This window comes from Microcaecilia unicolor, chromosome 7 (genome assembly GCF_901765095.1).
Source record: "Microcaecilia unicolor chromosome 7, aMicUni1.1, whole genome shotgun sequence".
In the NCBI taxonomy this organism is placed as follows: domain Eukaryota; kingdom Metazoa; phylum Chordata; class Amphibia; order Gymnophiona; family Siphonopidae; genus Microcaecilia; species Microcaecilia unicolor.
Genome location: NC_044037.1, coordinates 17,654,133 through 17,669,834, shown reverse-complemented (window position 1 = coordinate 17,669,834; position 15,702 = coordinate 17,654,133). Strand labels below are relative to the sequence as shown.

The 15,702-nt window shown below is 43.6% G+C and overlaps 1 protein-coding gene across 2 annotated transcripts in view; it reads left to right on the top strand.

Annotated features, from left to right (window-relative positions):
* The window catches only part of LOC115473858 (putative bifunctional UDP-N-acetylglucosamine transferase and deubiquitinase ALG13), a 153,549-nt gene that overhangs the window by 108,562 nt on the left and 29,285 nt on the right, over positions 1-15,702 (top strand). For both annotated transcript variants that reach the window (XM_030209005.1, XM_030209004.1), the window contains 4 exons: positions 1,578-1,613; positions 3,041-3,096; positions 8,223-8,294; positions 9,881-10,040. In XM_030209005.1, the coding sequence (XP_030064865.1) occupies positions 1,578-1,613; positions 3,041-3,096; positions 8,223-8,294; positions 9,881-10,040 (324 nt within the window). The remainder of the gene's footprint in view (positions 1-1,577; positions 1,614-3,040; positions 3,097-8,222; positions 8,295-9,880; positions 10,041-15,702) is intronic.

Below are 15,702 nucleotides of genomic sequence, written 5' to 3'. Positions count from 1 at the left end.
TCTAGTGTCTGCCTTGGTCCTGGAAAAATTACCTGTAGTCTTTGCAGGATGGGGCACTTTGCTCTAATAACCTCCACCCGCACCCCGTTCATCATAAAGCAAACTTGATTGGATAGCAGAGAATAGATTGCAAATGATTCCAATAATAAAACTGGGATTGATGAGCGAGATGATTACTTTAGAACAAGCACATCTGTTATGCGTATGTATCTGTGCCTAGGGCTGGGTGTAAAGGAGGGTGGGTTGGTAGTGATTTTATAATAGTGAAGGTTCAGTTTTAACTGAAGCAACAGCCAGTTGTAAGTGATGATAAATGTTTTTTTCTATAGGTATTAACTTGTGTTTTTACTGATACGTAGTCACCAAAGACATCTAGAGAGGGTACTTATGAGTTATTTTTGTTAATATCCAGATCATTACATCATCAAAGTTTAGTGGTTGTGGGAGATTTTAATTGACCAAGTGTTATGTAGGTTTGGAGGGTAATTATCTGAAGTATTCATTAACAGCTAACATTCCAGTTGTGCACACATAAGGCGTAAGTTCTAAAATTGCACCTAAGCACTATTCTGTAAGCATGCACGTACCTTATAATGCATGTTTTGCAGGTATGCGCACACGGGCGGAGACTGGGATACGCACATATCGCCAGGGCTTAGGTACACTGTGGCTGGTGTGATTATTCGCACCCGATTTATAGGTGCATATTTTTGCCGTTATGAAAGTAGACACCAGCCATGCACCAGTTATAGAATTACCCCCTTAGGGGGAAATTCTGTATGCCTAACCAGAAAATCCAGCTGGTTCCCGCAATGACTGCAACAACGATGGCAAAAGAGAGGCTGGAGACAGTGATGGAGGACATGAGTAAGGGCCTTCTCTGTACGCACTCACTCACTTTGGTTCTCGAACATTGCCTCGCTTCTCTATTGCCATCCACATTGCAGTGATTGGCTGGATTTTCTGGGGTTGGGGGGGGGGGGGTCCCCTCTTCCCACTGCCGAGACTCCTGTCAGGTGCTGGAGCCCACAGGCTGTGCTTTTCGGCAGAGGAGCGGTGCAGTATGAAGGTGGGGGTGGGCTGCGGATTTTTGGAAATATGCATCAGTTTGACACTGGGTTGGAATTAATGGATGTGGAAATGTGGATGAAAAAGGTGTGGAAAACATTCCAGGGTGCAGTTTCACTTGGCCACCCTTGTAAAGTTTTGACTCGAGTGGATTGTGAAAATGCTGAGCATTATATTTTGAGCAGCAGCTCACGTGTTCAGTGTTGTTTTGCTAAATTGAATCCTGAGGCAGGAATTGTGTTATGCTGAAACACGGCCCGTGTCGGGCCACAAATAAAAATAAAAAAAAACTTGTTCTGTTCTTGAGAACCCTTTGTTGTGCTTTTTTTTTTTTTTGGATTGCTGCCTGCTCTGTGTACCATTCAGGTACAAACAGAGGCGTTAACGTCCTAGTATTTTAGCATGTAATTAAACTGCATTGGTACCAGTAATGGTGTTCCTTTTTGCTATTGTCGAGTTCTGTAGCTGGAGCCTGTAGCTGAAGCTGATTGTTCTTGCCCTTTTTATAGGAGACTTTCATGGAGACTATCTATATACCGCGTCAGGTTAGTGAGACTTCAACAGTTATGTATATAGTATATTCTGGACATTACAAGAGTTTTTGTCTAGTTATTGCTTTATGGCACTGGGCGTTGACGCCTACTTAAGGGTCATATGTTTGCTGTTGCTCGCTGCAGTCTACCAGTTGGGCTGATGCGAATGTCGTCCTCTTTCTCACTGTCCAAGCACTGTCTGTCTAAGGCAAAGCTCCCTACCCCATTGGAGACAGCTACAGCTGCAAAATGGCTTAAATGCTCAACACATTCTGTTTATAAATTAATAGTACTCCTAAATTTGTTCAGGGTGGAGGGGTGTGCACACTTCTATTGGGCACGTAGTTTTGGCTGTGAATTGGGGTGGGAGGGGGGGAGAGTAGTTCCTCAATTGCATCACCTTTCTTCAATGTTATATTTACTTTTCAATTTGCCCTCATCCTCTTTTTCTCAGTTTCCATGTCTTTTTTTTTTTTTTTTTTTTTGCACTCCTTTTTTTAGGGTTTCTCAGATCTGTCAACTTCTTCACCTTCCCCTCTGTTCTATTTCCCTTCTGTATTTACATTTTCCCCCTCGCCTCTACCACCTTCACACCACATCTTACACCTGGTCTTCCTCCATTTTTCCTCCTCTACCTCACACACTGCCTACCTTTTTTTTTCTTTCCCCTGCACCTAACCTCCCCCTTTTTTTTTCTTTTTTTTTCTTCAAACATCCAACTTGCTGCATGTATTACCCCCCTCTCTCTTAGGAAACAAGCCACTGGTTCCCTCTCCCTCCTCCTCCTGTACAGTACTTGGAGGGAAGTGGCGTTCCTAGGGGGGGGACGGGGGGTGCGGTCCGCCCCGGTTGCACGCCGCTGTGGGGGTGCCACGTGCCTGTCGGCGCCGCTCGTTCCGTGCTCCCTCTGCCCCGGATAGACTGTTACTTCCTGTTCCGGGGCAGAGGGAGCATGGAACGAGCGAAGCAGACAGGCGCGCGACACCCCCCCCCCCCCCCCCCCAGCAGGTAAAAATGCACCCGGGGGGGGGGTGTCTTTCACCGGGGGGAGGGTGATGCACCCGGGGGGGGGGGGGTGCATCGGCGATCTGCCCCGGGTGTCAGCTGCCCTAGGAACGCCACTGCCGAGCACCCCCATTCAAGGTAGACTACAGGAATGAGGAATCATCTGACTTAGCTGCAGGAAGGAGCAAAACGTTGGCCAGGAAGAAAAACAAGCTCAGGTTCACCCCTCACCCCCACCACCCCCAAGTAGCACACAGGAAGTGGAATTGGAAAGCAGCTAAGCACCAACCTGCATGGGGAAATCACAGGAGGGATTAAAATTGGGTAATGAACCATGTGTAACAGGGACACATTGATGGTATGAGTCACCCTGTTCTGCACATTGACTCAATTTTCTTTAAAATACTAGTGGAAATTGTCTTAATTCCCTCCAGATTCTGGCTTTGAAACACCAGTATTGTATAGCACTACAGAGTCAACAGCTAATCTGGTAAGTTGTATTTATTAACAGGTAGCCAGTCTTCTCCCTCTGTATGTTGACCATTGTTACTAATATTTTAGTGACAAAATGTTCTGCTTTAAAGGTTTCTGCTGAATTTTTAAAATTTCCTCCTATACTAGAGGGCAGTATTTAAAATACTTTTTAAAAAGTAGGAAATATATGATGGCCCAGAGAAATTTGATCATAACTACTGCGCTAATCATTTATAATTTATTAACATTTGCCGTACTGCTGTTAGCTAACTAGCAGATCAGTGGCTAACACTCAAGACAAAATGAAAAGAACTACAATTCTTGATAGGAAAGAGGACGAGCAGTAGGAGTAACTGTGGCCCAAACGAAGAGTTATCCCTAAGTGGAGTCAAAAGCTTGGCGAAACAGCCAGGTCTTTTAAGGCATTTTTAAATTTCTTGAAGGAAAGTTCAGCCCGGAGAGGAAGAAGCAAAGAATTCCAGAGGGAGGGAGCTGCAAAGTAAAAGGCATGGTGCCTAATATATTTTACTTGGCCTAACTTGGGTTAGGAAGACACAAACAATGATCATAGAACAAAGTAGTCTAACCAGGAAGTAATCTGCAAACAAATATTTTCTGGAGAGGGGAAGGCGGTAGAACTAGAGGACATGAAATGAGGTTGAAGGGGGGGCAGACTCAAGAAAAACGTCAGGAAGTATTTTTTCATGGAGAGAGTGGTGGATACTTGGATTGCCCTCCCGCGGGAGGTGGTGGAGATGAAAACGGTAACGGAATTCAAAAATGCCTGGGATAAACATAAAGGAATCCTGTTCAGAAGGAATGGATTCTTGGAAGCTTAGCGGAGATTGGGTGGCAGCATCGGTGTGTTTGGGAGGCGGGGCAAGTACTGGGAAGATTTCTACGGTCTATGCCCCGAAAATGGCAAGGATAAATCAAGGTCAGGTATACATATAAAGTAGCACATATGAGTTTATCTTGTTGGGCAGACTGGATGGACTGTACAGGTCTTGGTCTGCTATCATCTACTATGTTACTATGAGTATGAAATAGTGAAATTAGATAAGTAGAGAGGAAGACCAAATCTGAGGGTCTTAAAAGCAAGTGTGAGAGTTTTAAAGGTTATTCGTTTGTCAACAGGCAGCCAGTGTAGTTAGAATAGGGGAGAAACATGATCGTATTTCCGTGTGTGACTGCAGATTCTTTAGATTCGGTCAGGTATATCCTAGATAGACTATTGCAATGTCCAAACTGGTAACAAGTAAAAGAATTATACAGTGAAATGTATCATGGTCAAAATATCTTCTTGCTTCTGAAGAAGGTTTCCATAACATGAAGCTAAATTAGCCCCCTCCATTTTTAATGGGAAAAGAGCAGCTGGGGAGAGAAGCACTAATATTTAGATAACAGGAGTATGTGTGAAATTATTACTACTACTTATTTCTAAAGCGCTACTAGACGTACGCAGCGCTGTACACTTGAACATGAAGAGACAGTCCCTGCTCGACAGAGCTTACAATCTAATTAGGACAATCAGGACAAACAAGAGATAAGGGAATATTAAAGTGAGGATGATAAAATAAGGGTTCTGAACAAGGGTTAGGAGTTAAAAGCAGCATCAAAAAGGTGGGCTTTTAGCTTAGATTTGAAGACGGCCAGAGATGGAGCTGGGATGAGGCATCTGAATTTTAAGGGATACTGGGTTCCTCTGCCTAGGGAAGTTTAAAAATGTTTAAAGCATGCAGGTTTAAGAAAAAGTGTTTTCCAAATGAAAATATTCCAAACTTTAGTTTTCTTTCTAAAGATTCATAGTAATACAGTAAAATATCTGCATGGCCCATCCAGTCTGCCCATCAAGGTAGCCAGAGTTGAATCTGGCACTCTGCACAGGTTCCATTTCATGATTAAACACTGGCATACTTAACCTCTGTCTGTCCTTGCCCAGCACTGGTCTACTTCCTGCTCTTTAGCAAATACCAGGCTTGGCAGTTGTGGCTTTTCTTGGATAGTAAGGTTACCCTAGGGCAGGGGCTCTCAACCTAGAACCCACAGCACACACCAAGCCAGGGTTTCATGATATTCACAATTAATATACATGAGAGAAATTGGCACGCACTACCTCCATTCAATGCAAATCTATCTCATGTGTGTTCATTGCAGGTATCCTGAAAACCTGACTGGGTTGAGAAGAACTACCCTCAGATCAGTGCCCTTGTGGGGAAAATCTAAAGCAGTGCTTTCCAAACCTGGTTGTGGGGGCACCCCAGCCAATCAGGTCGTCAGGATCTCCACAATGAATATGCACCCCAGCCAATCAGGTCGTCAGGATCTCCACAATGAATATGCACCCCAGCCAATCAGGTCGTCAGGATCTCCACAATGAATATGCACCCTAGCCAATCAGGTCGTCAGGATCTCCACAATGAATATGCACCCTAGCCAATTAGGTCGTCAGGATCTCCACAATGAATATGCACCCCAGCCAATCAGGTCGTCAGGATATCCACAATGAATATGCATCGTTTATCGTTTGTTTTCTATACCGTTTCTTATTGCATACACAAACCAGAGCGGTTTACATCTTAAACAGTAAAATATCAACATTTGAAATAACATATAAGAACTCCATTAATTTGACAGGAAAGCACAGCAAGCTAAAAACATCAGTGGACAATCTATTCATAACAAGTTTATATAAGCAGACATATGATTTGTTACTGCATATTCATTCTGCCCATGTTCCCCTTTTTCATTCCAGATTACTTTCAAATGTATTCTGAAATAGATGTGTTAAGTTTGCAAAACTTAACATACGATTCTTCCAATCTAATAGTTTTAGGAAGACAATTCTAGAGAGAGGGAGCTAAAAAGAAAAAAGCTGAATTTCTAGTAGATTCCCATCTAGCCTTTTGTAGTGATGGAATTATTAATCTGTTATCGATAAATGATCGGAGTGTTCGTGTAGGTGAATATGGTAAAATAACGTTGGCTAAGTATTGAGTCAGTAAATGTAGGGCTTTAAAAGCCAGAGTAAGAATCTTAAATTTTATTCTGGCTTCAACTGGGAGCCAGTGAAGATGGTATAAAAGAGGTGTAATCCTATCATATTTTGACGCTCTGGAAATAATACAAGCTGCAGTATTCTGTATCGTCTGTAGCCGAGGCATTTGCATGCGCTCCCTCCACTGCATGCACATTTGCCTCCTGAATAATCGTGGGTATCCTGAAAACCTGATTAGTTGGGATGCCCCCAGGAGGACCAGATTTGGGCAGCGCCGTCCTAAATGTAAAGGTTATGTGGCTCAGGATTTTATACCAACTCCTGAAGCAGCCCATTTGGAAAAAGCAAGCAATGGTCTTGCTTTGTGAGTTTGGTCACTGCCCCCTTCCAGCGCTCCTCCCTCAGTATCCTGGGATTGGAAGTGGGTGGGGGAATGGAACGCTGCGCTTTGGAGTAGAATCTGACTGCGACTTCTTGAACCACATGTGTGTCTATGAACAGGCTACATGAGGCTATCGAAATATAATTAAACAAATAAGGCCTCAGAGCTAACGAAGCAACCGTTGGTCTGCCCAGATATCCGCCAATTTTACCTCACAATTCAAGTCCCCAAGTATTATCCTTGGCCTTATAACTTATACTCTGAAAAAAAGAGAGCAATAAAAAAAAACTCCAATTGGAGAGAAAATTGCCAAATGCATTTAAACTGCAATATATACCCAAAGTCCCAAAAATGTTACAAAACTTGAACCTTAGCACCTAGAAAGTCAGTATTGGAGTGGAGTGGAGGAGTGGCCTTGTGGTTAGAGCACCAGTCTTGCAATCCAGAGATGGTCAATTCAAATCCCACTGCTGCTCCTTGTGATCTTGGGCAAGTCACTTAACCCTTCATTGCCTCAGGTACAAACTTAGATTGTGAGGCTTCCTGGGACAGAGAAATATCCAGGGTGAAGGGAGGAACGGAAGAGGAGGGCTAGAGGGGGAAGTGAGGCAATTATATGCTTGAACAAATTTAAGGGGGTAGGACAGAGCTGAGGGTGTAGACCCTTGTTTATAGTGATTTGGAGTTGATAGTTCAATTTTCACCATAAGGGTGACTGGGTTGTTGTTTTGTTCTTTTCTGTTATATGGATGCCCAATATTTTAGGACAACTTGGCATTATCTGTATTGTCTTGAATGTTGTAAGTTGCTTCATTAATAAAAATATTTAAAGTGGAAAAAAAAAGAAATATCCAGTGTACCTGAATGTAACTCACCTTGAGCTACTACTGAAAAAGGTGTGAGCAAAATCTAAATAAATAAATAAAGATTCTAGAATTCTAAAGAATAACAAGATTCAATGCAGAGTTTCAAAGTGTAGCAACATTCCATGTAGAACCCCAAAAGTAACAAGATTCTTTGGGGTGGAGGAGTGGCCTAGTGGTTAGAGCACTGGTCTTGCAATCCAGAGGTGGCCAGTTCAAATCCCACTGCTGCTCCTTGTGATCTTGGGCAAGTCACTTAACCCTCCATTGCCTCAGGTGCAAACTTAGATTATGAGCCCTCCTGGGACAGAGAAATATCCAGAGTACCTGAATGTAACTCACCTTGAGCTACTACTGAAAAAGGTGTGAGCAAAATCTAAATAAATATATGGAATGTTGCTACTATTGAAGATTCTACATGGAATGGTGCCACTTTTTGAGATTCTGGAATGTTGCTACTATTTGAGATTCTAGAGGGATTGTTGCTAGTGGAGGAGTGGCCTAGTGGTTAGAGCACCAGTCTTGACATCCAGAGATGGTTGGTTCAAATCCCACTGCTGCTCCTCCTTGTGATCTTGGGCAAGTCACTTAACCCTCAACCCCCATTCCCTCAGGTACAAACTTAGATTGTGAGCCCTCCTGGGACAGAGAAATATCCAGAGTACCTGAATGTAACTCACCTTGAGCTACTACTGAAAAAGGTGTGAGCAAAATCTAGATAAATAATAAGAATCAATGGTTAGACTATTATCAGGCTATTATCTTGTTGAAACACAAAACAAATCAACCAAGCACTTCTACCAGATACTTTCTCCGAAGTTTGTGTGTTTTTTAATTCACATGTTGTGACGAATATACTACTTGTGTCCTCACTTTTTAATTATTGCCTGTTTATGAAGTCTCTTCAGGATGATGGACCTCCATCTGTGCCCTCTCCTGAAGGACCTGTTACGTACAGCTACTCCCAACAGGTCAGTATCTAACTTGGTACATGAATGTTCTATGCTGACTATTGTGGTCAGGGGCGTAGCTAGACCTCAACGGGGAGGGGGGGCATATTTTGGCCTGCCTCCACGCCACCGCCCCCCCCCCCCCCTCCCCGCCACCACTGTGAAAGTGCCTGGACCGTTTGTACCGCATGCTCAGTTTCACTAAAACAAGTGTGCATGGTTTGACTGTGAAGAGCAGGGTAGCCAATGCAGCGAGACAAACTCATTTTCAGTCAGCGGGGGTTGGGGGCCCCATAGCCAATTTGGAGGGGGCCCAGGCCTCCATGGCCTTCTGTAGCTACTCCACTGATTGTGGTGTCATTTGTATTCTGCTGACGACGTATTTCTGTTATGAATGTTCTACTGTGCTCTTTTAATGTGTATGTTTCTGATAATATCACCTTAGTCCTGTTTCTTGGATTTAGTTTGCCCTCTTCAAGTTTACCTCATTGATTGTAATTATGTGTATTTCGTCATTTTACTATTCTTACGCTGTAACAACAAAGTTATAAGTATGGGTTGTTGATGTTGAGCTATTCCTGATATACTTCCTTGTGTGAATATCTTCATAAAGGTGGCTAAAAAAAAACCAATAAAGTAATTTAAACAAGTGATGCTCCAGTTTCGTGCAGTTTGGATATTATACCAACAAGTTAATAGCTGAGGTTCCTCTTTTAACTGGTTGGTATTCCTTTAAAGATAAATTTCAGCTCTGCCAGCTAAACTATTACAAAGTGTTGGGTAGGGAAGTGGGAGGGGAGTTAATTTAATTTTCAATTTCCCCACAGCTAGGGGGGATGGGAAGTGCTTTAAGCCCAAGCACATGCAAGCTCTGTTTTTAGAGGAAGGTGTTAAACAGCATTTCCCCTTTGAAAATGAACAGCAGATTTCAGTCCCATGGGAGAAGAGAGATGTGGAGACTGGTCTCTTTATATAACATTCCAATGTCCCTCTTCCAGGCAGTGTTTTAGAAGCCCCTCTTGTGCAGGTACTTGTATTTACTTATGTACAATGTTTGAAAATGTGTTCCTGTGTAGGTACAAAATACTGTCATTTCCATAAACTAAAACTTAATTGATTTTAATGCTGAATTAGAGGTGACTTGATAACCATGCAGGAGACCAGGTTTAATTTCCAGATCAGTCATCTGCAGCTTATGTCTGCTGGACAGTGCTGTAGAGGTGGTTCTCACAGACTTTGCTATGAGCCTACATTTGCTTCTCTCTGTGGTACATGTAGGCGAGTGAAAAGGGGGAAACCCAGATGGCTGTAAATGAAGGCAAATGGCATCTTAACTTGGTTGAGGCTGGAAGCCCTCAAAGTAAAATTCAGAATGAAAGCAGGTTTTGTAATACAACAGTGTCTGGGGGTTTTTCCAAAGCACCCCAGTCTTTGGCTAAATCACAACACCTTTTCCAATTGTGTTGCTGCATGTGGCCCGTGTTCCCTAGTCGCTTTTCCAAAAATGCCACTTGTGAATTTCTAGAACTGCTTCTTCCCCCCCCGTTCAACTTTCTGATTTTGTCGGGTTGCATAGTGGCTGAATGCTTGCTTCTCACTTTCTGTAGATGAGCACAGCGGTAATCTCTACCTCAACGTGTGCTGGTACTGCTCCAACGCCTCTCATCACTTCCAATTCAGGTACTGTCGCCCCTGTTACATCAGCGGTTCCAGCACAGACTGCAGTGCACCCCATCATCATGTCTCCAGCTGCTGTAGGAAGACCAGGTATAAATAGTTTGAAATGGTGCTATGGCAAAGATTGCGTCATGTAGACATGCCTGTTCATAATTTTGCATCTCAGTAAGTTAGGTAGGCCCATCCTTATAGAATCCTACAATGACAGGATTGGAGGTTATTCACTATTGTATTATCCTTGCCATAGGTGCTAGAATTAGGTGGACCATTGGCCAACCAAAGTTGTAGATTCCTCCTGTGCTACATTTGCTCTTTCAAGGGCAAACGTGTACTGATTGCAGTAGACCTCCCCTCCATCTCTCAAGCTCCACCCACCCCCTCTGATTCTGTATCCTTCAACCAACGTGCAGTAGAAGTTGTAGGAGCTTCAATTTACACTGTTGTGCAGAAGACAAATGCCTCTCTTGCCACCGCTGCCATGGGACCTCCTCAAGGTTTCTCTGTTACTGATACCCCTTCTTCTCTACAGCTGCCATTGCCGGGCTTCTCTACCAGACCTCACCATTGTTGCCAAAACTGAGGCGAGCATGAGAGAAGGAGGAATGGGGCAAGGGGAGAACATTATTGCAGCCGGCCCCTCACAGATTTCCCACTAAACCATCTCTTCCTTTAATCAGAAACGAGTCTGCTTACTACTACAAATCCTTTCTACAGCGCTACCAGTCGTACGCAGCGCTTTACAATTGAACATGAAGAAAAGACAGTCCCTGCTCAAAAGAGCATCTAAAGCATATGCGAAAGTCATCAAGACCCTAAGAACACCAGCTTTCATAGTACCTGTGGACTTTGTCCAGGGCAGGCAGTTTGAAAGTTACCCTTTATATCCTCTGCATGATTTCATTTTGCATGCTTCAAATTTTGGCAGAATTGAGGTGGTGGTAGTTTTAACAAGGAGGAGCCTAATGGTTTGAGCAGCAGACAAAGAATTAGGGAAGCCAGCGTCAAATTCTGCTGATGTCTGTTGTGATCTTGGGCATTGGGTCTCCTTTTATTGCTCCGTTTATAAACTTAGATCCTAAGTATCTACTGCACAGGCATGGTAGCTCAAAGTGAATTGCAATTAAAAAGCGTGAGCAAAACGGAAGTAAATTCTATATAAAATACAGACGAATTCTGTATGTGTTAGTTTCACTCCCATATTTTATATTACGTGGCGGTCCACTGGTGTGTCGCAAGCTGCCTCTTAAAACTGTCACCAGTGAACAAGTGGGGGAAGGGAGGGGGGGAGAGTATGAGGGTTAAGAAGTTTTATTTATTTATTTACAACATTTGTATCCCACATTTCCCCACCTATTTGCAGGCTCAATGTGGCTTACATATTTCCGTAATGGTGATTACGAGTTCCGGAAAAAAAAGAAATACATAGTTAAGGTAGAGGAGATAGAATGGAGTAAGTATTCAGGAAGGAAAGTTCATCTTATAATAAAAATCGGGATAACTTAGTTTGAAACAATCATGAATATTAAACATAGGAAATACAGAATTAGATATTGTGAAAGTCCAGTGTACATCTTATTAATTGATAATTAGGGTGCGTTATTATGGTAAGCTTTCTTGAATAAATTGGTGTTCAATAATTTACGGAAATTAATTGTCGTGGGTTGATTTTATGGTTTTTGGTAGTTCATTCCAGATTTGCCTGCCTATGTAGGAGAAACTAGATGCATATTTTAGTTTATATTTTAGCCCTTTACAGTTGGGATAACGTAGTTAGGAAGGGACAGGGGAAAAGAGTGGAAACGTCTCCTAAACGCATATAAGCCGACCTCTCTATTCAACACTACATACCAGAGCTGCCAAGGTACCCATTCCAGAAGGGAAACTTTGTCCAGTCCTGGATTTCTGCCAACTTCATCACGGTGCATTATGGGACCTGCAGCACTGATTTCAATAAGTAGAATCATAGACTACAAATACTGCACTGCTTTGGGATGCAAGTTTAAAAACCACTCCTGGAATGGGTAGTGGCAGCTCTGCTCTATACCCACAAGCAACCCAACATCACAAGGCCACCACCATGCCTCGGACACTTAAGACACCCTCTGCACACTGCTTCTCAAACAATATGCTGTCACCATACGTGTCACCGTAGCTAGAAGGTTGTTAGGCTGTATAAAGAGAGGTGTGACCAGCAGAAGAAAGGGGGTGTTGATGCCCCTGTATAAGTCGTTGGTGAGGCCCCACCTGGAGTATTGTGTTCAGTTTTGGAGGCCTTATCTTGTTAAGGATGTAAAAAGAATTGAAGCGGTGCAAAGAAAAGCTACGAGGATGGTATGGGATTTGCGTTCCAAAACGTATGAAGAGAGACTTGCTGACCTGAACATGTATACCCTGGAGGAAAGGAGGAACAGGGGTGATATGATACAGACGTTCAAATATTTGAAAGGTATTAATCCGCAAACAAATCTTTTCCGGAGATGGGAAGATGGTAGAACGAGAGGACATGAAATGAGATTGAAAGGGGGCAGACTCAAGAAAAATGTCAGGAGACATTTTCACGGAGAGAGTAGTGGATGCTTGGAATGCCCTCCCGCGGGAGGTGGTGGAAATGAAAACGGTAACGGAATTCAAACATGCGTGGGATAAGCATAAAGGAATCCTGTGCCGAAGGAATGGATCCTCAGGAGCTTAGTCAAGATCGGGAGGCGGGGCTGGTGGTTGGGAGGCGGGGATAGGGCTGGCAGACCTATACGGTCTGTGCCAGAGCCGGTGGTTGGGAGTCAGGGCTGGTGGTTGGGAGGCGGGGATAGTGCTGGACAGACTTGTACGGTCTGTGCCAGAGCCGGTGGTTGGGAGGCAGGGCTGGTGGTTGGGAGGTGAGGATAGTGCTGGGCAGACTAATACGGTCTGTGCCTGTGCCAGAGCCGGTGGTTGGGAGGTGGGGCTGGTGGTTGGGAGGCGGGGATAGTGCGGGGCAGACTTGTACGGTCTGTGCCCTGAAGAGCACAGGTACAAATCAAAGTAGGGTATACACAAAAAGCAAATATGAGTTACCTTGTTGGGCAGACTGGATGGACTGTGCAGGTCTTTTTCTGCCGTCATCTACTATGTTACACAACTCTCCACAGCATCTTATGCATGTGCCACACACCTGGAAGACATCCCTAGAAATACACGTGTGTGTTTCCTATAGATCTGTGATTCCCAAACCTGTCCTGGGGGAGCCCCTGTCGGTCAGGTTTTCAGGATATCCACAGTGAATATTCATGAGGTTGATTTGCATGCACTGCCTCCTTGGTATGCTAATCTGTCTCATGTATATTCATTGTGGATATCCTGAAAACCTGACTGACTGAGGTTCCTCCAGGACAGGTTTGGGAACAGCTGGTCTATAGGAAACGTGTGTCTATAGCAGTGAAATACACATGTGCAACTCAGACATACACAGACAGAACAAGCACCTTATACTCCCACACAATCCCTGGTACTCTGAACCTGCGAGTGGAAGAAAGGGAAACCCACCATTTTGTGACGGTTTGAAGAATGCATGTCTAAGTTTCCTAGTTTTTTCTCATTCCTAACCATGACTCTCTTACTCAACACCCTCACTTATCACCCCTACCACTGCAATTTCCCCACCCCTAGCTGTCTGTCCGTCTGTCCAATTTAGATTGTAAGCTCTGTTGAGCAGGGACTGTCTTTTCATGTTGATTTGTACAGCGCTGTGTAAGTCTAGTAGTGCTATAGAAATGTTTAATAGTAGTAGTAGTAATGTGAACAATTCTCTACATCTGTTGAGCACTGGATGTTATGACCCTCTGATAAGCAATTGCTTAATTCTGTGGATATGGGAATCTTTTTTTTTTTTTTTTTTTTGCAGAACAGAGGCAACTGAATTTTACAGTGTGATCCATGGCAGGAGAGATGCATCATCTGTTCTGCATCCGAGTCTTTCCCTTTGCTCTTGAGTCACTACTTGTGATTTGAGAGCTGATTGCTTTTTGCAAAACCTCCCTACGTCTTCATCTAATAACCACCCTGTTTTAGATCAGCTGTACCATGTTAACGTTTTGACCCCCCCCCCCCCCCCCCCCCCCCCCTGTCGTCATGAGTCAGTGAGCTAGTTGAGAATATTTCCAGGACAATCGTAGTCTTCAGCAAGAGGTCCTGTAGAAATTTTGTGGCTTTACAAGGCCAAATATTGCTTGGTAGGATGTGCTGCAAGACAATTATTTAAAATCTTAGTTCTAACATAGTAAATGACGGCAGATAAAGACCTGTACGGTCCATCCAGTCTGTCCAACAAGATAAACTCATTTTACATGGTATGCGATACTTTCTATGTATACCTGAGTTTGATTTGTCCTTGCCATTCTCAGGGCACAGACCGTAGAAGTCTGCCCAGCACTGTTCTTGTACTAAGTTCTGAAGCTAACGTCGAAGCCCCTTAAAATTTACACTCCAGCCCATCCCTATCTATTCAGTCACGATCAGGGCGTAGACGGTAGAAGTCTGCCCAGCTCCCGTTTTGTTTCCCAATTACCGGCATCGCCACCCAATCTCCACTAAGATTCCACGGAACCATTCCTTCTAAACAGGATGCCTTTGTGTTTATCCCACGCATGTTTGAATTCCATTACCGTTTTCATCTCCACCACTTCCCGCGGGAGGGCATTCCACATATCCACAACACTCCCCTTGAAAAAATACTTCCTAACATTAGTTTTGAGTCTGCCCCCTTCAACCTCAATTCATGCCCTCTAGCCGCCTTCCTGTCTCCGGAAAAGGTTCATTTGCAGATTAATACCTTTCAAATATTTGAACGTCTGCATCATATCACCCCGTTTCTCCTTTCCTCCAAGGTATATGTGTTCAGGTCAGCAAGTCTCTCCTCGTATGCAATGCGAATCCCATTCCATTTTTGTAGCTTTTCTTTGCACCGCTTCCAGTCTTTTTACATCTTTAGCAAGATACGGCCTCCAAAACTGAACACACTACTCCAAGTGGGGCCTCACCAACGACTTGTACAGGGGCATCAACACCTCCTTTCTTCTGCTGGTTATACCCCTCTCTATGCAGCATAGCATCCTTCTGGCCACATCTGTCGCCTTGTCGCATTATTTCTTCACCTTCAGATCCTCCGACACCAACACCCCAAAGTCTGTCTCCTGAGTCGAGCTTACTAATCTCTCCCCTCCTATCCGGTATCTCTTTTGGGTTTCTGCACCCCAAGTGCATCACTCTACACTTCTTGGCATAAAATTTTAACTAAAACAATGAACTGGAAGTAACTCAAACAATTCCCTGAGTCAAGAATAAATTCAAAAATATACTCCCAGAGCAAACTCATCAAATTATACACTTATTGTCTACCCATAGGTGTACTAATAATGTGCTCAGTCCTTGCCTGTTCCAGCCATTATATCCCCAAGGGAATGTGTGGCAGCGTCACAGATGGAACCATCATAGCACATTAATTGTTCCGCCTCCTGATAATTGTATGTACATACAGTATAATATAATCCAACTTGGATTTTCCAGAAATAATACAAACATATATGGTTAATATTCAAGTACTACCACACATACTACATACATGTATGCATACACGATCCATAAATGTTCGCGTGAGACTATATATTAGGTATTATTATTGCGATATATGTATACTAGTAAAAAAGGCCCGTTTCTTTAGGCAAGGAAACGGGCCCTAGGCAGGTAATTCTACCCCCCCCCCTTGCGCTATGGCCCC